Genomic DNA, 25,589 nt, shown 5'->3' with positions numbered 1-25,589 from the left:
AACAGCATAAAGATAAACAATTCTTTCACTCGGTGTCATCACCGCCGTCCTCCTCACCACCATCTCCAGGAAGTATCTCTTCGTTATCAACATCCTCGTCGGCCCCCGGCGTCGCAGGATCATATCCGTAATTAACACAAGCCTCACGTGCCTTTGCTCGTGCTTCTTCATATGCAGCCTCAGAAACATTGCCCGCTTCCCACAAATTCTTATATATGTCCCGCTGGGCCTCAGCATGTACCTAAAGCTCATGTAGATGACGGGGAACGGCGGCGGAGGCAGATTCGACTTAGGACAACAATTGCACCTTCTCGGCTTCAAGAGCAGCGACCCGGTCCCCCAAAGTCGACGCTTCCCGGTCAATGTCACCAATACGCTCTTCAAGCCTCGCCTCCCTAAGCGTCATCGCCGCCCTCTCAGATTCCTGCTCGGATTAAAGAACGTGGATAGTGTCCTCTAAAGCCGTCGCCCTCGCTGAAGCCGATGCCCATGCACTCTCAATATTCTCCAACCCGAAAACCTTTCTCTCCAGTTCAGCTAACTTTCCCACCCACTCTACACTCATCGCCTCGACCCTGATGGCATTCTGATCCATCTCGGACTACATCGACTGCACCTTTGCCTGAAGATGCTCACACTCAGCGGCAACCCCTTTGCCCAACTCAAGTTCTTCGTCCTTTGCACGAAGTTGCTCCTCGAGCACGCTGCTCCTGCGAATAGCCTGCATCAATTCCTGATCCCTCTTCTCCAGTTCTTCGCCAAGGGATCGATCATCGGCGTTCGCCTTCAGCCGCTCGTGCATTTCATGACACTTGTTGCAGTAGTGTCGATATTTCTCCAACATCGTCAGGAAAATCTTTTCCCGAGTGTCGTCCCTACGAGCACGCTCAATCTCCACCATGTACGTCTAAAAATAAGGAGATGGGTTAAGGCTAGGTCGCTAAAAATGAAGAGCATAAAAGAAAAGGGAAACTTACCCTCAGGCTCATAGCGTCCACTTCGCGCATCAAATCAATATCACGAACGTCCTGGAGAGCCTTGCTCTCGGTGGCGGAGCACAAAAGGTCAAAATGCATATTCAATGAGATTTCAAGTATACGAGACGGGCCTCCCCCATGAACCACCAAACAGGTAAGGCCCTCTTCAAACATCCTGACGTCATCAAGATCAAGATCAGCTCGTCAGGATCAAGATTAGCCTCAGATTTATAGCCATCGACCACGACGCCTTTTCCCCTCTCTGCGGCCAAAGTAGGGGCACGACCCGGTACAGAAGATGAAGGCCCACCCAAAGTAACAGCAGCGGCCTCGGGACTCCGACTCTCCGTCGCAGTAGTCTGTTGGTCACTCGTAACGGCCGGAATCTCTATCGACGGGTTGATCACGGCGACCGCCTCCACCTCTGAAGACATGTTAGCATCATTCCCGGTCTCTGACTCCATTAAGGGGGCGTTGTCCTCTAAGCATATCATGGTTAACGGAGTTATTTTGGTCTTCACTCGTCGTCTCTTTGACGGCCCCTCGCCATCTTCAGTAAGGGAAGGCTCCCCCGTTGGGCAGATAGCAGAAGCCGGGGCCTCAGATTAAGGAACAGTTTCCGCGCAGACGGCCACGGTCGCAGACTCAACTTGAGCAGCCCTTGCCATATATCAGGCAGCAGGCCTCAAAACGGGCCGAGCAGAGGATGTTGGCTGACGAAATGTAAGTGGAGGAGCCCTCACCCTTCGCACTCTACCTACTAGAGATAAAATGCCATATAAACAATAAAGCCAAATTGCAAAACGGAAAACAGAGACTGCGGTAAAACTACTTACCAATAAGGGGCTTACGCCCATATTTCTCAAAGAAGGACGACCATACGCGAACTCCCACCGTATGAGGAAGAATGGTGTTCACCCAGTCGTGGATGTCGTCGACAGGCACAGGGGGTAGTCTTACAGTTGCAAAAGTAAAAACCGTTCAATACCGCCTAAAGAGAAGTGGTCGACTATCATTCCGACCAAAAAATATAAAAACTTATATGCAAAGTTCCATCTCTCACGGAATTCTGCAGGATCCTCCACAAGGTGCTAGATCCGCACATAAAACTAATTCTCGTAAAAGCGACGGTTGGCCCTGTCGTCCATCTTCACCACCAAGCTCTTTGTCCCTCGATGGCGCATGTGGATCATCGTGCCTCGAATGAGTTGAGGGGCAAAGATATTGAGTATGTGTCTCAAAGTGATCTCCCGACCAGCAAGTTCCGCGAACTTGAGCAGCATGAGGAACAATTTATACAAGTACGACGAAAGTTGAGCCGAACACACCTCGTAAAAATGGCAGAAATCTACCACCAAGGGGGGAGAGGCAGCGTATACCCGACGATGAAGGGGTAGGCATACAACGCATAATATCTCGGGCGATCGAAATGTATGATATCGTCTCCCACCACTGGAAACATTTCAACATTGCGAGGGATCCCCCATTTTGCCCGCATCTCCGCAATATCTGCCTCAGTCATAACCGAGGGAGCGGGTTCCGTCTCTTCTCAGGCAGGAACTATGGAAATCGTTCCACGGCTTTCCAGGGCAAGGCAGTATTTCGGTCGTCGTCGGAATCCCCTCCTCCTCTATCACTTCCACTCCTCTGGGAGCAGAGACATCACTTTCCGATGCCAGAATTGCGGCAGGATTATCAGCGCGGGAAGAACTACCAGCTATGTATATCGATTTAATGGAACAAAGGGCTTAAGAAGAAGAAGAGATGGGGGTGAAAATTTCCGTCTAACCAAAGAAGATCGAAAATCTGAAAGTATGTGAGAATAGGAAGATTTACAATGTTCTCTCAACAAAAGCTAGAAAGTGTACGAAACAGAAATTGATAAGGGCATAAATTGGTGTCTTTCCTATATTTATAAGGACATTTATAAGGACATAAATCTTTCCTATATTGGTGTCTTTCCTATATTTATAAGGACATAAATTCCCCAAGCGGAAAAACCAAGACTCGCCAGTCGAAATTGATAAGGGCACGAAACGGTTCAATCACCAGGAAACGTGTGTCATAATGACAGTAGCCACAAACGACGTTTCAAATCGAACAAACACTTCGATTCCGAACGGTCGCGATGGTCCCAAGGGCACCATTGTAGCGTCGTCCCATCGCCTCGATCCAAAGACTACGTACAAGGCACGAACAGTCAGATTTCTCCTAAGTGTTCAAAATCATAATCCGCCCACCGGGCCCGCCGATAGACGACCCCGACGGACGGAGGGACTAACTGTATAAGTCAAAATCTGACCACAGTAGCCGACCCAGTTAGAACCTCGCCTAAGGGGCGGGGTAGCGAGGACCATCACGACCTACTTCGGTCTAAGTATCCACAGTATACAGTGGGTCAAAAGACAATACTTAAGTAACGATGAAAAGGCCACAGCGTAAGGGCAGACCGACCGGAGAAGGTGGTCATGGTCTCAGAACTATATATAGGGGATGAATTCCCCAAAGGAAGGGGGGTTTGGATTCTTTCTTTCTCTCTACATTCTCTCCTTCTATTTTCTTCTAAAGAAAGATGTAAATCGATGATCTTTTGGGCATCGTGAAAGAGGAAACATCAAGTTATGAATGAAGATTGCTCGCTCTTATTTCATTTTATTCATTACTTTCCGATTCATTTCCAGATCTGGGGTTTATTATGTTTGACTAAGATTGACCTCATCATTATTATTAATTATTTTACTCAAAAAGGTTTTGGCATCTTTTGGTCAAACAGGGCTCCCTTCGGGGTTTAAAAAAAAAAAAAAAAAAACATCTACAACCACTGCAGAATCACTTAATGCTATTCCAAATCAATTGCATATTGACAACATTCAGAAGACGCGAAGCATAAGCATCAGCAAGCTTGATACTGCACAACTGCAACAAAAGCATATAGCGTTCAGGACACAATCGTTACAGCAGAAGAATCAGGATTGAGAAAAGATAAACAGCATAAAATACTGAGGGGCTATGACCAACTGTCAAGAAAGAGAAATATAATGATAGTGATATACTTTATATCCTGATAGTTTGTAAATCTGTCAAGGGTAATCTTATCTTCAAAACCTTGTAGAAAGAAATGTTTTACTTGACTACTAGCATCGGTTCTTTTCAACCAGATAATGAATTCACTTCAGAATGTGCAACTCATCAATTATGTCTTTGAAAGGACAAGCCAATAAGAGAATCACAACGATATAAGTCACAATTATTATTTTTTTTTGTCATAATAATGGTGCCCAGCCTATTATCACACCTCGACTATTCCACTAAGTGACCTACTAGCTATCTCTCGCCCGCACAGGTGTCAAGTAACTATATCCATCAAGGATTAGACAAATGAGAAGAGATCACTCAACTAATATTTTTTCACACTGATCTCGCATTGTATTTACTCACTTTTATCACTGATTATGCATGGTATTATTCACTTCATTGAGTGATAGGCCGTACTCTTGGGTGCTATAAGTCATTATTTTTTTTATAAAGATATAAATAAGATAAAGAAAATATGTAGCTACCCCACAATGAGAAAAAGGGTTATGAAGCAGAAATATAAAAGGAGTAACACAAACTATTGCTTCAAGTGAACGAGTTGGTCAAAAATGGATTGTTGCTTGCCTACCAGATTGAGAAGCTTTCAGAAGCATAACTAAAACATGTATATACAAACAGATAAGGATATGACCATTCTTGAAGATCGGGCCACTGAACTGCATCTGCAGAAGAACCCTACGCTAAGGCAGAGGAGAATTCATATTGAACTGTCATTATTAGAACATCAAAGCAAAGAAGTTGTGATGCCCTCCATAATTTTTAAGAAGTTCCATTGCTCTCTTCCACACTAAACAATGTTTCTACCTCAAGCATCTCACTTACAAAAACTTACTAATCAAACGATACCCAATAAAAAAAGATTCTCTCTCTGATTTAAACTTGTGAGATTGAGATTAGAAACTATACAGAAACATAATAAACCCATCCCTTCTTATCCTAGTTAGGGCCAATATAGAGTAAAAAAGGATAACCCTTGAAATTTACTACTAGTACTTTTCAAGATAGCAGCCCTCTCTAGCTTTTCCATATTGCTTCTAAAGTGCACCGAATTGATTTATATTTAGAAGAATTTCAGTTGAGACAAGGAAAATCAAAGCAAGATTAGCAGCACAAATACATTTGTGAAACGACTTGGAAGAGAGAGACATTGGCTAGATACTAATGAAGATTTATGTTTAACGGAGGCCGTGGGGGAAAGCAGCAAGGTGTGGGTCGTCAAAAGTAGAGGTTAATTAAAGTAAATAAGCTATCACTTAAGGTTATTGGGGGGAAGAAAGAATTGTGGCGATAGCAAATAACAAAAATGCATTTTGGCTATAGCAAATAACAAGTGTTCTATTTTTCGTCGAAATTTAAAGAATTACAGAGAAACAACAAATTTTCATCGAGATTTAAACGATTGCAGAGAAACAACAGAAAATTTCGAAATTTAAACAATTACAACGAAACAACAAATTAACCACCAAATAATATTTTACCTCCAAGCAACTTCACAATGAAGGTTTCATAGTTTCCTTCTAGAAAACCTTGGCACAAACACATAAAGACTGAGGTAGGAAAAGAAGAGGGCAAAGATCTTTCTTGATTAGCCTAAAACTGGGACAGAAAGAAATCAATCACCAGAAAAGAGATCTTCTAATGCAAAGAATTAAAATCAAGAAATACTTAGTGAAAATCCTAACAATAAAGACCAAGTATACTAGCCAACTGCATCTTAAATAAACAGAACAAACATCAGAATGGCACCGAGGATAAGATTTAGCAAAATATCAAGTGCTAAGGAGAGCCTAAGTTGGCCAAATGCATTATATAAATAGGGCTTTGAGGCATTTATAAGTTTACAGAATAACTTGTCCAACCTTAATGTCTCAAATTTCAGGATGTCTCAAAAGCCAATCCTACTTAATCATTGAAAAGAGAAAGACTAATTCTTTTTTTTTTAACTGATGAGCTACAATGATAACTCAGCCTTCCTTCAAGGAATTATTAGAGGTGTTCAAACTAAGAAAAGCATTGAGAAAGTAAATCCATGAAAATCCATAATATAGCTAGAAAATCCTTCACAACTCCACATATATAACAGCTAACAGAACAGCAACTTCAGTGAGACAATCAGCAACCATGAAAAAGAAAAGTTCTCTTCCAGACAGTTTTGATGTATATTGACCAGATATTGCAAAGCTGACCATTGGCATAATTCAACATTTCTGGAACAGGCCCTGATCAAAAGAAGGATAAAATAGTCAAAAATGGTAAAAGTAACACGAGGCAACAGCCTTTCAAAGCACTATCTAGTTGCTATACAGTTGATGTGCCAACTCATAAAATCAACTCACAAGTTGCTCTAGCAACAAAAAATAGATAGTCTCGACTCAGATATACTAAATCAATTGGTTTTCTCATTAAGGAAAAATTTGTCTGTCGACCAATGAACTATGATTATATACGCTAAGAGAGGCAGGCTCCATGTTAGAATATATAAACAGGTTACCAGTTTAAACTCAGGTATAGCTGCATCTTACAACTTCAACCCATTAAACAGGAGCTGTTGCTGGAGCAATTAGTTTTTAGTTTTAGTAAGCTAAATCCACCAAATAATGTGGTAAAACAGTAAAAGGATCGTCAATATGTTATAAAGAAGAATGCAAGCAACATAATGTACCAGATTTTATGTCTTGGGCCTAGATACACCTTCAGTTTTGCCCATGACGTTTGCTAAAAGAGTGGTGTGCCAAGAGTTTCCTACCTGTTGCACGATGATCATCCTGCAAAAATTTGTATCAGATGGCCTCAAAAATTTTGATTCAAACAGACAACAAATGCCATGGTCTGAGAGGACCACGTGAAGATATTTTCTCCACATCCCTCTCACGGAATACTTATCAAAAGAACATTCATCTCGGAGAAACATACAAGAGATTTGATTCTACATACAGATTCAACGAAATGGAGATTCGAGTCTTGTGAGTACGATGCCCAAAAACTTATTATTTATTAAAGCAAGCACTTGGCAGTGGGAGTTTCAAGGAACATCACATGATACTGCAATCATGCTATTGCCTTTTTTTCATCTGTTAATCAAGCTCATATATCATGTGACAAAGATATCGAGCAAATTTACAATACCAAAATTATAACTCACATCATATTAGAAATGACAAACAAAAATTTCTCCCCTTTATAAAGCCTAGAAAGTAAGTCCTGCTGAGAAAATCATGTGCAAAATCAATTACCTTATACAAAGATGCAGCTGATTCAGATTCAACAGTCTGGACTGGAACATGTCCGAGTGACTGGAAAGAATCCAAAGCATCTAACGTCAGCTGCCAACCACAGAGAGCAATAGCACCAGCATTGGAAGAGGAACTGCCACTACTACTGCAGCCAGCAGCAGCAACATTTCCATTTACCCAAGGACAGAAAAAATTATGATGTTTAATTGGATCAAATTCAACAGCTTCGTCATAGTTGCTTTCTCCAATAGGAGGCCCTGCATAACATTTTCATTTTCATCATTTCAGAAAGGTAAAATATGAAAAACCAAATCAGCAAAACTGAAAAGAAGAAAACCATAATTAAAACAATAAAAGAAAAGAATTTTAAAATGGAAAAAGGTGAAGTCAACTTCAATTGTGGAACATCAAGAAAGTACCCAAAACAGTGCCTAAACCAATGTAAAGTTACAGCCAAGATGTGCTGAGCATTAACAGTTCTTTTAAAAGTAAAGTAGGCATTAATACCCTGAAACTCAAGTAGAAAAGCTACCTGTCCCGTTCGCAAGCATATAGCCTGACTCGAAGAATCCACAATCATCAGTAGCTGGTGCATTATTTTGGGTTACTTCGTCCTTGGATGCTTCATATGCAGAATATACAACAGCATTGCAAGAAAGAGAAGGGTGTGGACTATTCGGAAGTGTAGGCTGCATGTGACGAGTCCTTTCACCACTTTCAATGGATTCTGCTTTGGCTGAGCCAACAATTTTTGAGCCACTATCAGCCCTTCCCACAGAACGAGATGTCAGATCTTGACTATCACCATTAGGATCAACTCGGTCCACTTCTTCAGGAACATAGTCACCCATTAGTCCGGGGTCTGGAGCAAATTCACCTGTTTGCCCCTGATTTTCCGTAATTTCAGCAACTGCTTCTACATCACCAGCGACACTATCTGCTCTGTGCACAGAAGCATCTGTCCCATGGATTTCAGCTTCATGACTAGCACCCATTCCAATACTTCCTCCACTGATCCCGACGCTAGGGCCATCCCTCACATTGCCAGTGGCAGTATCTGCATTCACTACTTCTTCATCATTGGTGCTACTAACACCCATTTCACCAGCACTTCTGACCACAGCTGGACAAGTACTCTGTTGTGCTTGATTACTGTAGTTCAATTCTGAAGTTTCCACTGGATCTGCACTTCTTAACATAGATGTTGAAGGGAAATTAACATCATCAAAGTCTCCTGGGAGATTCTCAACACTTTCCATTGAATCATCATCTGCACTGTGAACAGTGTCCATTGCAATAACAGATGAAACATGTGTTGAGTCTCGAGTAGATGGCATACCAGTTAGCTGTTCCTGCCCTCGTCCAAAGGTATCATCTCTGGAAGCATCTCTGCCAATCTCAAAACCAAGCGAGAGGCTAGGACCAGCACCTGATGAATCCTTGCCATATGAGGTAAGCTGGGGCCCAAAGGCATCAGACTGGCATGCACGCTTTGATGGGCCAGCTGAGTACTGACTACCATCATTTACTTCATCTCCATCACGGTCTATTACAGTGCCTTCAACACTATCGGCCGGCTGTACCGGCAATTGTGGCCTATCAACTGTGCTTCCACCTTCCTCTAAGTTTCGTTTGCGAGAACTAGGGCCTCGCGATTCATATGAAGCTGCATGACCACCAACCTCACTGCTTGAAGGTTGACCAATAATTGGATGTCTTCGTTTATGGACATCTTGAAATTGTTCCGGCCTCACATCCATGTTCACCTGTGAAGAGGATAATCCACCAGCCATTGTGAGATTCAGATCTACTCCTATATTTGACAAAGACCTTCCCTCTTCAGTTGTTGCAGCTTCATCAAGGTCCTCTGTCTGCTCCTTTCCCATGCCATCAGCAGCAACCCATCCACTGATTCCACTAGCAGCACTTACTCCACGTGTCAATGCCATCTTCTTGCTTGTCTCAGGGATATCATTGGTATTTGGAGCAAAGCAAGTAGGACGGACAACAGTAAGGAAATCCCAGATTCTCACAGTGGCTCCACACAAGCTACAATCCAACAAAGGTGACCGAGATTCACCTTTAGTAGACCTGGTACCCACAGCTTTGTTCTTACTAGAATTCTTTTTCTTTGAAGCAGGTAATACATTTTCTCCATGGCCAAAATCTTGCAAAGAAGTGTGATATTTTGTGGGACCAATGGAGTACCCACTCCTAGCTGATTGAGCAGAATGTTCTTCACAGTCTTGAATATTTGGAAGCCATCTTGGCTCCCATCCACACAGGCTTATCACCTTATGGGCCTAAAATGCAAAGAATTTTCTAATTTGTTGAGAACTCGATAGTAGAGTGATAATCTGTAGCAATTAAAAGAAATGAGACTCTTACATGAGAATAGACAAGGAAGACATCTTCTATGTTGGTTTCAGTTCCTGACATAATCTCTGACCTAAAGATGGGTTCCATGCCACCGAAAGCCTGGGACTGAGCTAGAAGGCGATCAATTTCTGAACTTCGAGAGATCCTAATGTGCTCAATTGCAGATGCAGCCACAATGGGGAGTGAAGGAAATTGAAGTAATCCATCACATCGATCCTTGTAACCACCAATTAAGGCTGATGGTGGTGTAGGAGGGAACTGGACCAAGCTTTCTGCACAGGTGTTTCCTCTCCAAGGACAAGTGGCCTTATGCCCTTCATCAAGTTTCTTTGCAAATTCTTCCCCCGCAATATCAGCTATCAAAAATAACTAACAGATGAGAAAACTTTCCTCAGTATGTGGGAAGCAACAATTTCAGTACACCCACTGATTAATACAGAAGGCAGCTTTTCATAGAAACCAAACATGTTAAAAGGAAGTATTATAATGATAAATGAAAACAAGCATCATGTGTAACCAGCTTCTTCTTTTCCAAGACGATTGATCTTAGCAAAAAAGCCGAGAAACGTAATGGTTCCTCTTCCAGCATGTAGGTATAGAAAAGTGGTCTGCATGAATTTCAACGACAACAAAAGCCACTACCAGCTGCATCTGTGTATACATATTTGGGGTTGGGGTTAGCAGAAAACCATATCCACTGGATCCACTTCCTTGCTAAGGAAGCAATTCATGAACAAAAGCAGTAAACTGGAACTTAAGGTAAGGCAACTTTAACCCACATTAACAGAAATTACGGAGAGCTGAACAGATAACACTGGAAAAGGAAAGAAGAGTATGAAAAAAAAATTCACATAAAAAAGTGGATAGAGGCTGGACGAAACCAAACAATCAAATACTAAACAAGGGTGTAATCGGCAATTGTCCATGCAGTATTGTGGCACAGTTGAGCCACGTAGCTTCCCAAAATACAATACAAACTTACAAACTTGCATTATATTCCCATTAATTAAACAGTAAGAAGCATGCAGGGAAAGTATAATATTACTGAAGGATACTCGAAGCACGCATGTAATAAAAAAAATATATTTTAACTTTTACAAACTAGCATTATTTGAATTCCCATTAATTAAAAAGTAAACTCAAAGAGAAATGGGCAGGGTCTACAAAATGTATTTAGTTTTCGAACCAAGTAATGCCCTTGTGATGAATGTCACTCTTGCACTAAAATCCTAGTTACTGCTGGAAGGAAAGTATGCTATTATCTTGCTCATTCATGTTTCATGATCCCCCTGGGAGTTCTTCCAACTGAAGTCTTTCCTTATTGGAAAAATTTCAGTAATACTTCCTTCCTATGAAAGAACTGTTGAATCTATCATAACCAGTAAGAGAAAAGAATATTATCGCCAAAAATCAGAATTGCAACATATATCCAACCAAACAAAACAGAAAGTCTACCAGATATTTACATAAGAGAGTTCGCTAATCTGCCCTTGAGAGGATATACCACCCTTTGTTCTACAGAAATACCCGACCCGGAGATAAAAAGTAAATCAAATGTTCTGCTAGATCAGTTATTTTCCTCGGATTGTAGTTCAATTGGTCAAAGCACCACCCTGACAAGGCAAAAGCTGCGGGTTCGAGTCCCGGTTCGATTTGAAACTCTTATATGTTCACGGTTCAATACTGAAATAATTTTAGACGTCTGCCCGTGTCAACAAACAATTTGAAATAACTCGACTTTTTGTAAAAAAGGTCAGTGTCAAATAGCAATGATTCGAAGCACTTCTTTTTACACGGCACCATGAATAACTCTGGAAAAGATAAAAAGATCCTTGGGGTTCCATGCAACTGAAGCAGGATCTTTCAACTTAAGATTAACTCGGGTGGATTGATTGACGGCATAGTAATAATAATCTCCGCATAAGATATTACAGTGTTTGGTTGGTTGCATTAAGAATATCGCCGCAATTAATGCAATGTTTGATTGGCGGTTTTAACTAATACCCGCATTAAGTTATGCAGAAATTTATGTATTTTTTCTAATAATCATGGTGTCGGGGCCAGCTTGGGCGCACCTCGACTAATTCCACGAGAACCTGCTACTTCCCACCAGCAACATATTTATGTATTATTTTATGCAGGATATAATGGAATAAGAGCACGTATATTAGCACTGCAGTGATCAAACTATTTTAAAGACAAAAAACCCCTTTTAGTGTAAGTAATTTATGTATAACAATCTTTTAGTATTCATCACCGTTCCACAATCCCTTCACTATTAATCAAGGTAAATTTCACAACTGATCATATAACTGTCTTTTTTTCACCAAAATCATATAACTATATTGCTAGAAAACTCAACTTTACAACGACAGCAAATCAATGTAATCCCACAAGTGGGGTCCGGGGAAGGTAGTGTGTACACAAATCTTACTCCTACCTTGTGAAAGTAGAGAGATTGTTTTCGATAGACCCTCGACTTAAGAAACGGTAAACAGGAAGCAACCAACAATAACAACAACAAGAAACAACAAAGACACTACATGTAATAACAAAGATTTAGAAATAAGAGATACAAGAATAATACTAATAATACTGGTAAGAATGACATAACGTGGAATAACAAAGATCTAGGAACACGAAAATATAAGAATATTAGTAATACTACTGGTAAAATTAGGTAAAACTCTCGACTACCTATCAACCTCCAGACCTTCCTATCGAGGATCATGTCCTCGGTAAGCTGAAGCAATGTTATGTCATGCCTAATCACCTCTCCCCAATACTTCTTTGGCTTACCTCTACCCTTCCTCAGACCCGCCATGGTCAACCTCTTACACCTCCTCACCAGGGCATCGATGTCTCTCCTCATCACGTGCCCGAACCATCTCAACCTCGATTCCCGCAATTTGTCTTCCACAGGGGGCCACGCACCTTGTCCCTAATAACTGCATTCTTAATCTTAACTTTCCTGGTATGCCTACACATCCATCTCAACATCCTCATTTATGCTACTCTCATCTTCTGACATGTTATTTCTTGACTGGCCAACACTCAGCACCATGCATGATACAACATAGTCGGTTTAACTACCGCTCTGTAGAACTTACCTTAAGTCATGATGGCACATTCTTATCACACAAAACACCAGATGCAAGCCTCAATTTCATCCACCCCGCTCCAATACAATGTGTAACATCCTCGTCAATGTTTCTTTAGTATATTTCAATTTTCAATTTATGTATATAGGCTTTGGGTTGAGTTGGGTGGGGTCAATCCTCTTTAATTGGGTCAATATTTTTGTTAGATTGAAAATAAAAAATAAATTATGGAGTAAAGAAAATACTACATCGGAAAGTTGACTTTCCGGCAAATGTGACTTTTGGTGAAAGTCTTGTGGTTTTTTGACTTTGGTGAAAAAAAGTCATAGTTATATAGTTTTTGTGTTATGACTTTAGTGAAAAAGTCATAGTTATATGACCATTTGTGAAATTTACCCCTAATTACCGTATAAACAATCGCTCCATTATAGTTTCAGCATATCTAATATGCGAAAACGGCCCTTTTTTATAAGGTAAATGATTTTATTAACAATTGGGAGAAACCCTCAGAAACCCCGCACCCAAAAAAAGAGAACCTACACCAAAATATGGTTCTCAACAAAAGAGACTCGATCCTTAAGAAAAGGAAAAAAGCGAACCAAACGACTTCATAAGGAAATAACTTCTTCTACAGTTGGACTTAATACACATCAAAGTAAGGACAAAGCGAGCTAATATGGCAAAGACACCCTATTGAAACACTGCCTCTTTAATTGTAAAGCTAGAAAGAATATGGGGAGCAAAAACAAAGACGAACAGAATTTAAGAGTACTTAGGAAGAGAGAGATAGGTGGAGAAGAGAGAGAGGGGGGGGGGAGAAAAATGTGTTGCAAGCTTTTACGACATTTTCTTTATTCAATTCTCTTTCTTTCTCCATCCATCAACACAAACACACATATTTATGCTGAAATAGGAAAATTTTGAAGAGAAGTCACGCAAACATCATATCTTATTGGCACAGTTAGAGGATAATAGTCAAGATTTATCACATTCTTTTTTCAAGATTCTTGCTCTCTAACTACACCATCTTCTCAACTAGAATGTAAATTTTTAAGATCTTTGTGGTCCAGTTGACTACCTAATGAGAATAAGCTAAACAACTCCAAATTGTAGTAACCCTCCTAAATAGTACTCCCATTTTATGTGGCATGTGGCATTATTTCCTTGTCAATCTGTTCCCAAAAAAAATGAACCTTTCTATATTTGGCAATAATTTAACTTTAAATTTTTCCTTTTGCCCTTAATGTCATGCTTTTATAGCTACAGAAATGTCATGGCAAATTTAAGACCACATGTTTCAAAAGTCTTTCTTAAACTCGGTGTCGAGTCAAATTAAGCCACATAAATTGGAATGGAGAGAGTATATCATTATTTCAGATTCTTGAGTCTGGTGGCAATTGACTTGAGCCTTGGGGTTTGCTCCCTTTCAAGGTCTCAAGTTCGAAACTCACTGGGTGCAAACAATTTCTGAGGGCCATCGGACTGGGTAAAACCTGAATTAACCGTGGTGCACTTGCGGGAAACTCTTTGCCGAGGGCCTGTGCACCCCCGGGATTAGTCGGGGCTCTTAGAGACTCGGACACCCGGTGCAAATCAAAAAAAAAATATCTGGTCATACTCGTTAAAATAATTTAGCATAATATATGCATCAGCAATTTAATCATTTTGGGAAATATCTTTTTCGATAAGGCAAAATTTAATTAAAACACCTACCAACAAAGCCTCATATACAATGAACAATAATTCACCTTCATCGGGGGTCCAGGTTGCAGAAGAAACAAATCTCAGATTAGCACCACAAGCTTCGCACTCAATTGTATCAGCATCCACATTAACCCAGCCTCTTCTAGCACATGTCAGTGAACTTGAAGCCTGCATTACAATTGCATTAGAAGAGTTGTGCAGAATATGAACATGATGGAAAATTTATGAATCGATAAGAAAGGGAAAAAATAAACTGAAATACCAAAGGGAGAAGCAATATTGCATGTCATTGTCATGTTCAACCCTTCTCTGGGAGAAAGCACAAGGGAAAAGGTAGTTATAGGACACCACATTCAGAGTGGAAGAAAAAAACTACTATTCTTCAATCCCAAACAAGTTGAGGTCAGCTGTATGAATCCTCACTTCACTCTTCAAGCTCAACTCATATCATCATTATATCAAAATAAAATAAAAGTGAAAGTGAAAAATAAATGAAGTATATATATAAATAATACTCTTCCCATTCCAATTTATGTGGCGGTGTTTGACTCAGCATGAAGTTTAAGAAAGAAAAACTTTGAAATGTGTGGTCTAAAACAAACCATAGATATTTGTGTGGTTGTAAATCAATTCATTAAGGGTAAAGTAGGAATTTTAAAGATAAATTATTTCTAAATAAGAAAAGATAACATTCTTTTTGGGACTGACTGAAAAGGAAAGAGTAGCACATAAACTGGGACGGAAATAGTAGTAGTAGTAGTAGTAGTAGTAGTAATAATAATAATAATAATAATAATAATAATAATAATAATAATAATATTAGAAGTTCTATAACAAGTACCTAATCCCAACTAGTAGGTATCACCTATATAGATCTTTCTCTTCCATTGTGCCCTATCTTTAGCTAAGTCTGCATTAGTTCCAAGAATTTATAGGTCTTTCGAAACAATTTCCTTCCATGTGATTTTCGGTTTGTCCGGTTCCCTTTTAACACCTTCCCTCACCATAGTTTCACCTACAAACCGGTGCATCTATAGCTCGACGCAATATCAAACCATCTCAAGCGACCTACTCTCAGTTCTTCCTCAATGTGCACTTCTTGCACCTTATGGCTAATGTGGTCATTTCTAATCTTGTATGGCCGAACATCCATCTTAGCATATGTATCTCTGCAACATTCATCTTGTGGATAGGTTGGACTTTAGCAACCTAACATCCACTACCATATAACATTGACGGTCTTTCTTTCTTTTCTTTTATGAAGTAATTTGTTGCATCAAAAGAAAAGGCATCACAAAATAATGCAATGTTACAAGGAGTTACCTACAGGAAGCAGAAATACAAAAGCAACAAAAGTGGGTTGCTAGCCCCTATACAATGTCTCAATCTAGGACAAGAGTGGTAAGAAACTCCAAAAAGTGTTCAGTACTATCTACTGGGGACAACTTTGTCAAAAGATTGGTTAAACATTTGGCTTTAGGTGAGTTATGGAGTTGAGATGCCATCAAAACAATTTCTGTTTCTCTCATTCCATAAGACACCAAAAAATAACTGCAGGGATCATAAGCCATATCTTTTTGATGGACTTACCAACTTTCCAAAGACTCCAACTCAAGTCTGCCTTTGTTGTATAGAACTTACCTTTCACTTTTATAGGTATCCTTTTATAACGTCTTTAAACCATCTGGTTTTAATCTTATGAGTAACATACTAACATCTTTATCCATCATTTCCTAGAGTGGGGAAAAACATTGAAACTTTTAAACAGGCCCGACAATTTATTATTTACAGGCTTGGCATCTGCAGTAAGCATACGCTTCTCTTTCCATGGGACACCTACAATCACATCAAAGACATGCTAATGGTTTGAAGTGTAAAAGTGTTTTTCCAGAACCAATTGAATGGTTCACCTGTTTAATGCAGAATGAAGGACATTGTCAGCTCTTCTTTATGCTTGATGAAATTAACTGCCTCCAGAATTCATAGTAAAATATAATATTGTCAAAAATCTATCCACCACTTCTTTACAGTCCACAGCGGCCAGGTACTAAGTATAACTTGATTCTTTTCTTCTAATGCCATCAAATGACACAGCTAGAATGTAAGTTTCTCCTTTGGGCACCTGGAGTCTCAGGTTCCCTTGTAGAAATGCAAAAGGAAGACTGCATTTGGCTCTCCCCTACCCCGAAGACCCAAAGTAACTAGGTGCACTTCGTAAACGGGGAAAATCTTTGCACACTAGTAATAATTTAGCTCACTAAATCGTGATGTTAAAAACCACAATAGTTAACAATCTTGTTTTGTTAAATAGCGTACCATACTGGTTACAATCTTAAACATAATTATTCAAATTCTATCACGTAGAGGTGTCTCTTATCCATGTGATGCAATTTCTGCAACAAGCTCGCAATAACAATAAAAGTAAAACAGGCCAGGAAATGGGTACATCCAGGAAATTTGGGTTTGGGGTTTTTTCAATAGGAAACCCCTGGTTGACAGGATCATGCAAGTGTCTTAAGAGATGATACAAAAGGAACCTTTCAGTCAGACCTTAGGCTTCCCAAACCAGTTTGTGGGTCGGAATGTGGACAGCCGCCTCAATAGATCACCCCTTTCTCATGGTCTACATGAAGGTTGTGATGATCCCAGGGCAGAACCACCAGCACTAGTGCTCATTGAAGTCCGCATGGGCTGTGAACCAATACGGGAAAGTGCAGCTGCTTTTGAACCCTGCGGGTGTGCGAACCAATCCGTACCCCCAGCATTTGCTGGAACAGCAGGAGATGATGCTCCTACAGAACTGCATCGAAAAATTAAGCTATTAATTCACTTCAGACCTAACGGATTGAAAATGTTGGAGGACAATGATCAACTCTGACCAGTAACTTCTGGGTCTACACTTTTTTTTTGGTGACAAAAGGCCTTCGAAATCTACACTTCTCATGCAGAGATCTGACTGATGCTCCTCAATCTCAAACTAATTGGGGGTGAACATATGAAACCCACTCTATTTAGCCCCGTTTAATCACATGGAAATCAGATTAAAACAAACAAATATCACACTACTCTAAACTGTAGAGTTCACTGTTATGCTAGCAAAACAAAGAAAGTCTAACAACCCAAATGCCAGTAATGGTAAATAGTAAATACAACAGATAGACAAGCAAAGCTCTTAATTAAAACGTTCTACGTGCATCGGCTTTACATACTTCTAAAATTACTTTCTTTCTCAGTGACATGTTGACATCAATAAACAACCCGTTGCAATAACAACGAACCAAAAAAGTAAAAACCTTAATGTAATAGAAAAAGTGAATGACAAATATAAGCTCTTTGTTCTCATAAATAATAAGACTGAATTAAAATTTCATACAGCATTGTTCAAATTTTGAACCCTAGAAACGAATTAAATCGAAAAATTAAGTACTAAAGTAAATAAGAAGCTCAATGAAGCACAAATGCAAGTAAAAATTGGGGAAATTGTAAAAGCTAGGGTTTTGGGGAGATATGTTGTATACCTAGCAGCAGGTGTATGGATAGGGGGAGGAGAAGAAGCTTTGGGGGGCAATTGAGGATCATGGGAAGAGCTTATGGCTTCTTCCTTCATAATTTTTCACCTTCTACTGTGTGAGAGTCGTGTGTTTGGGAAACTCTCTCTCTCTCCGTGATGGTGTTGGAACTCGTTTTACCGGGACTATTTTCTGTATTTCAGTTTCGAGGATGCCGTCACATTTATGTTTCGTTAGATGGAGTTGTGCTGTGTGTGATGGGGTGTATTGTGCCTTACCGTGAGCCTCCAGCCAAGTGGAATTGCCCTAGTGGCTTTCACCTTGCACTAACAACGGAGTCAACAAAACTTTCTAAGGGTCGTTTTGTTCATAAGATTAGAAAATAAAATTTCAATATAAAATCTCGCTTAAAATAATATATGTGATTAAAATAAATAATTCTTGCATAACTAATTTAATATTTGATTGGTCGTATAAGAAAAAATAATAAACACATAATAATGCAACATTTGGTTGACAACAAAAAATTAATCTATTAATAGCTAATGTAGGATTTGATTACTGATATCAGATAATATCCTCATAAATTAAATAAAAATCTATGCATTATTTTATACAGGATGTGAAATCGGTACATTAAAAATATGGAAATCCTTAAAGTAACAATCTCCTACTTAAATTTTTTTTAGCTATCACTATATAACAATAACAATATTATTTATTATTTGCCGTGTAATAATTCATTCATTACTACTCACAACTTAAACAACCAATGCATTATTATTTCTATATAACTAGCATATGAATTAAAAGAAAAAAAAATCCCTCATGTTGCACTTGTCAATGTTTTGGCTCGGAATTGCTTCTTAATCATAGTGCTTTGAAGAACGTTTGCAAAGCAAAGCAAATTAATCTCTACGCAACCAATCAACTATCTCTCACGAGCTAGTTGGGATTATCGATTAGTAGTTTTTTTTTATAAACTATGAAAATGTCCTACTTTATTCGAATTTATGTTATGCAAACTTATGAGCAAAATTAACCTAGTTAAAGACCAAAAACCAATATATACAAATCTTTGATGAATTAATTGTAGTAGTTAGTACAAATTAATATTGCAAAATTTCAAAAGCGCGTTGGATAAATTAAAGTTATATGAGGCTTGTTCTTTTAAAAGTATTTTGCTTTTAAATATATGAAGATATCATAATGAGACTACAAAATGTGAAAGACTTTATGATCACGTATAAACTATAATTTTGAAGGAGTTCTAAACACCTTCGACACAAAGAACAATATTCACATTCTAATTAACTGATACAATAACATAGGACTTTCTAAGGAATTAATCCCGATGAATTTTATGGCAATGACTAAGAAATGGCAAGCGTCTTTGCGAGCAGCTGAAATCAATCAAAAAGGAACACATATGCCACAAATGTGTCATATCAGAGGCGGATGTAGTGTATTAACTACGGGTTCAACTGAATCCATAACTTTTGACGCAGAGTAAAAATTTTATATGTAAAAATTTATTAAAATTATAAAAATAATAGATACGAACTCATAACTTTAAAAATATAATGGGTTCAATATTAAAAACAATAAAACTGAACCAATAGGATTTAAATCCTGGATTCGCCTCCGTATCATATGTCAGTTAACATAAAATAGAACTCATCAAGTTAAGAGAGAAAAATCTCAAGTGAGTGAGACAAATACTATACACTTACTGAGATCATGTGATGATGATAATAACCAGGGAACCACATAGAATAACAGATGACGAAAAAAAATGAGAGAACACCATAAGATAAAATACATTATTTATATAACATGTTTCGTTTCACACTCATATAAACACAAATTATTGCAACATGTAAAAAAGAGATAATTCAATGAAGCATACAATTATAGTTTATAGAGCCCGTTTGGCTGAACTGATTTAGAGTAGCTAATAAGCATTAGATGTTAAAAAGCACTTTTAAGTGCTGAAGCTGGTTTAAAAATTAAGCAATTATGTGTTTGGATAAAAGTGCTGAAATTAATTATAAGCAGCTGAAAAACTAGGTATACGAAGAGTTTTGCTTTAAAAAAAAGTATTATAGGGATAGAATAGTAAATATTTTGGTCAAACCTAAAGTGCTTATAAGCTGAAATTTGATAAGTTGGGGGAAACCAACTTATGGCTTTTGACTTATTTTTGGCTTATAAACACTTTTAATTTTATCAAACACGTAGATAAGCCAAAAACTACTTATAATCCAGTTTGACCAGCTTATAAGTTTAGTCAAACACCCTCATAAGCATAAACCTCCATTACTCCCCTATAAAGGCTATAAGCAAGACATTATTTTAAAATTATATGAGCTTACTTATTTACTAATTTGGAGGCTTAAATATTATTATTTATATTATTTTGTGTATATTATTTATAAGTTGGATCTTTTACTAACGCCTTATTGCATTTGCCAATTTGGTGATAGTGAGTAATGAATTGTCATGTCAAGACCCTTGAAGAGTTTATTATAAACATAGGAACTAGTAGAAACCTATTCAAAAGAGTTTCTTTTTTACTATCATTTATGTAATACTTGCATTCAATATTTACACTAAATAAAATAATTTAATCTTAGCATTAAAAAATTAAAGTGTGAATACATATTATTAACCATGATTAAATATAAATATGGACGAGAAATATATATGCCTTCTATTTATTGATTTGGTAGTGCCAGTAATATTTTACCTTTGCATCCATCAACCTCTACAAAAAAGTTCTTACTTTTTCCAGGGACGTTGCTCTAAATCAACTCTGCTAATTGTATACGGGTGAACTCGGGGTTAGCACATACCTCGACTTCCCGGTAAGTCAAATGAAGTAAGAGTATGAATGTATGAGATCGAGACCGAATCTGGGAACTCTTTAAATTGAGGCTGGAAAGGGGTACTAGCCACGGGCTTGACAAGACAACACTCCCCGAATCCACAATGAGCTCTATGACCTCGGAAAGCACTACAAACGGTTACACACGACTAATAGAGGGTCGTGATATCTGCACCCAACCGGATATCACAGCGTTGATCTCGCCTGATGCCGGTAGTATATCAGTAACTGACGAGAAAGGAAGATTTTTACCTTTTTTAGAATTGTACTATCTCCTACTATATAAAAGGGAAACATTTCATTCAATAGACACAATGTAACACGCATATCAAGGCTACAAACTTATTTCTCTGCTTTCTAGATATTCAAAAGTTCTTATTTTAATCATTGTTCTATATATACATTTGGCTTCGAACCGATGGCCAGGTCGAGGACAAAACTATTGTTCAGCTTAAATCTGAGCCTGGATTTAATGTCACAACTGGTTTGTTTATTCATTTTATCTTTAATTCGTTTATCTAACATTCTTGATTATTTGTGTTGAATCAAGCTACGTATTCTTAAAATCGTGTACAAATTCAATTGTTATCCGTTTTAAGCGTAAACAGTTTGGCGCCCACCACGGGGCTAAGGATAATGGTGGTGGTTTGATACAAAATCTCCATAACACACTTTATTTTACACTTGTTCTTTGAGGTCTCAATTTCAGGTCAGCTTAAAAATGTCAAATTCTCAGTCTGCTCACTTGTACGTTGAGGCTGCCTATCATGGCGAAAACAACAATCAGGTGTCTAACAACGAAGTGCCCCTGCTAATCCTAACGGAGTCCCAGTTGCAGACCCATTCGATGCTAACTCGCAGGTGGTCATCGACGCCAACCTGCCTACCGATCCCGAAAACAACGTTTACAGAGGAGCCTGACTAATGGCTCGAGGAGTGCCCGAATGCGAAGGCGACGAGGTTAGCCTACAGTTAATCTTTGAAATATTGCAGGCTCAACAGGCGGCGATAGTGCAGCTGCAAAATCAAAGTCACGCCCCTAGCAGAGTTGAGCCTGAATCGTCCGGGGAAACCACTCAAAGAAATGAGAAGATCACTGAAAGACCCGAAGCTGAGTCTGGTGTCAGTCCCAAAGTGATGAAGATTCTAGAAGCATTAATGAAACGGGTAGAATCAGGTGAAAAGAAAATTGAGGCAAACAACAAGAAAGTAGAGACATATAATTCCATGGTCGATCAAATCCTGGGAGCACCCCCGTTATTGAAGGACCGGATTCCAATATATTTTTCCAAAAGCCTTTCCCTCCGAGTGCGGCACCAAATCCAATTCCGAAGAGGTTTCGTATGCCCGATATTCTAAAATATAATGTAACCACGGATCCAAATGAGCATGTGACCTCCTATACATGCGTCATCAAAGACAACGACTTAGAAGACGGTGAAATTGAGTCGGTGTTACTAAAGAAGTTCGGGGAAACTCTTTCAAAAGGAGCAATGATATGGTACCACAACTTATCCTCAAATTCCATTGACTCGTTCGCTATGCTTGCAGATGATTTTGTGAAGGCTCACGTAGGGGCATCAAGGTCGAGATTAGAAAAACAGACCTTTCAAGGTTAAGCAAAAAGACAATGAGGTGCTCAAGGAGTTTGTGTCAATATTTCAAATGGAACAAATGGACTTGGCTCTGGTTGCAGATGATTGGGCTGTTCAGGCATTCACTCAATGACTTAACCCCCCAAGCTCCTTGGCTTCGCAACAGCTAAAACAATATTTGGTAGAGTACCCGCCGGTAACTTGGGTCGACATCCACAATAGGTACCAATCAAAAATAAGAGTCGAAGACGACCAACTCGGAGCCCTTCTGGGTCTGTTTATCCCATCAGAACCGACGATAGGACTAAGAGAGTCGTCGATCATGAATCAAGGCTGGTTCGAGATCGGTATCAACCATATAGCACGGATCGAAGGAGAAACGATTTCTAGCACAACTCTACAAGGAATGAAAAGAGAAGCAATCAAGGACCCAATAACCGAGATCTAATGAGCAAAAATGGTTTCGACGGGCCGCTCGAGGGAAGGGAAGCACCAAGATAATCAGAGTATAACTTCAACGTTGATGTAGCCAACATAATATTAGCCATTGGGCGCATTAAGGAAACTAAATAGCCTCAACCATTGCAGTCTGACCCTACCTAGAGAGATCTTAAACTAATATGTAGGTATCATGGCACTCATGGCCACAGGACCGAGGACTGTCGATAATTGAGAGAAGAAGTTGCCCAGTTGTTTAATAACGGGCACCTTCGAGAGTTTCTAAGTGATCGAACCAAAAACCACTTCAGGAACAGGGACTCTAACAAACAGACTGATAAGTAGGGACTTTGACTACTTATTGCTCTCTTTTACTTACGTTTTAGCTCAAAAATGCTTTAAGGTATTCCTGAGAACTAATGAAATGCACTTTCTTGCAGAAATATTAGGAAACAAGCCAAAAAGTGAAAATTAACTCAAAAAAGAGAAAAAATTGGACAAAGACCAAAACAAGGCAAAAAGGGCCATAGTGCGGACCACACAATATTGTGTGCAACCGCAAACTCTGAAGGGGCACTAATGGAATTTCCTCACAAAGTGCGGATCACATACTTATTGTGCGGCCGTAGAAAACAAGCTTCAGAGAACTTGCATGTTGGGTGATTGATGATGTTCGGGCCGCATTACTATTGTACAGCCGTAGGATGCCAAGTGCGGCAACACTCATAATTGTGCGACCGCAAAAGAGGAGAATCATAGAGTCATGTGTTTGGAGGATTGAAGATGTGCGGACCGCACTATTATTGTGCAACCGCAGGAGGCCAAAATGCGTCCGCACTCATAAATGTGTGGTTCGCATAATGAAGGCCAGCTCCAGCCCAAGCTCAAGTGTGCGGCGGCACTCAGAAATGTGTGGTCCGCACAATTAAATGAAGTGCAACCGCATTCCAATTTTATGCAACCGTAGAAAGCCCAATTGACCAGTCAATCTCAACATGCGAATCACACACAGAATTGTGCGGCCGCACAACCTTCGCAGGGGCAATTTTGTTAGATATTTTTAGCTTAGTATAAATAGAACTTTTTGTCATTTTTAGGTTAAGTTTTGTAAGTTGGGAGCATGTTACATCTCACATTTTCGTACGTTAAAATTTCGTCTTCAGTTAATTAACGTAGACTTGGAGATGAGATTTTCTTGAGATTATAAGCATTATGCTATTTCAAATACATGATGATTAAATTCGTGAAGGAGAGAAGGTAAGCAAATAAAAGAAAATGAATTTCGTTGAAGGTTGTCGATTTGGGATAAAATACGGGCCGAGCGATAATAACCGATATTTATGGACTAGTACCAAGCAAGGTACCATATGACCGTGATAGTATGATGTATAAAGTGTATTAAAAATAAGTAGAATTTTAAGTAATTTGAGATAATTTTTAATTATGTGGGTAATTGATTAATTACCGGGTAACGGGACATTACCTAATAAATTAATAACCAAATAAAGATTAATAATTTTCACCCCCAAAAAATGTATATATATATATGTATATGGGATATGGGAAAAGGTTACGGCGTTATATACATACCACCACCTAATCAGCTAGTATACGATGATGATTTTGCCTACAGTGGCCGAGATGATATGATGGGATGCCCTCAGAGGCGTGATGATGTTATGGCATTATATATGCGTATATATGTATATTATATGTATATAGGATATGGGAAAAAGGTATGACGTTATATACGTACCACCACTTGATCAGTTGGTATACATTGATGATTTTGCCCATAGTGGCCTAAATGATATGATGGGATGTCCTCAGAGGCCTGATGATGTTATGAACACATGTACATGTGCACGACATGACATTCATACGCATATGCATGACACTATAAGTATTTCCTGATTTACAGAGTTATCCAAACTTACAGGATGAGTCATTTACTCCATGTTTCTTCCACGTCCTTTATTCAAAAGTATCTAATATAATGTGAAATAGTTTATAAACGTTTCGTAAATCTCAATGAAGAGTTTACTGCTTGATTTATCTATTTTGGAGTGGAAAAGAAAAAAAAGTAATCTTTGGAGGTGGTCACTGAGGTATCAAAACATTAACATTTACACAATGTCGGCTTCTCAAGTTCTGTCAGTCTACATTTGTATATTTAGAACTTTGTTAATGCGTGAATATATTCTAGATAGATAATGCTAATTCGCAAAAATATGAATTCATAATAGCTATATTTTTAGTCATGAGTTGAACGTCTATGTTTGAGTTATCTCCTCTTTTTCCATTTCCACTATGCATGGTTGACAGGTGCTGAAATTTCTTATAACAGAATCGGGAAGTTAAAAGTGGTTCATATGTACAATAGACCTTTAAGTTCTTACTGAAGGGAAGCATGGACATTGGTTTTTCTTGTTAAGTGAGTTACAGAAGGAAGGAGCAATTCTTACTACTTAGACTAGATTTTTCTGAATTTTATTTCCCTTAAATCAATTTGTAGAATGTCAACTTTCATCACTATCTGATCTTTGGAAGATATTACGTTTAGCATGCTTGCCTCTGTAGTAGAAATTTACTTCTCTAATAGAATAAATACATTATTGTAGTAATTCAACCACAACATTAAATTTGTTTTTAGCTTTGCTTTTAGTTTTC

General features: G+C 38.7%; 1 protein-coding gene across 1 annotated transcript; it reads right to left on the bottom strand.

Annotated features, from left to right (window-relative positions):
- Window positions 1–5,865: 5,865 nt before the first annotated feature.
- On the bottom strand, window positions 5,866–18,210 carry LOC107830986 (uncharacterized). Its single transcript, XM_016658701.2, is given in 8 exon segments — window positions 5,866–6,292; window positions 6,736–6,838; window positions 7,307–7,563; window positions 7,839–9,609; window positions 9,695–10,041; window positions 14,535–14,658; window positions 17,041–17,290; window positions 18,009–18,210. Coding segments are annotated over 7 exon segments (2,910 nt in total). The 5' UTR covers window positions 18,098–18,210; the 3' UTR covers window positions 5,866–6,292; window positions 6,736–6,766.
- Window positions 18,211–25,589: the final 7,379 nt, after the last annotated feature.

Source organism: Nicotiana tabacum, chromosome 10, assembly GCF_000715075.1.
Source record: "Nicotiana tabacum cultivar K326 chromosome 10, ASM71507v2, whole genome shotgun sequence".
Lineage (NCBI taxonomy): Eukaryota > Viridiplantae > Streptophyta > Magnoliopsida > Solanales > Solanaceae > Nicotiana > Nicotiana tabacum.
Note: the sequence above shows the minus strand (reverse complement) of the source record. Positions and strands in the feature narration are given on the sequence as shown.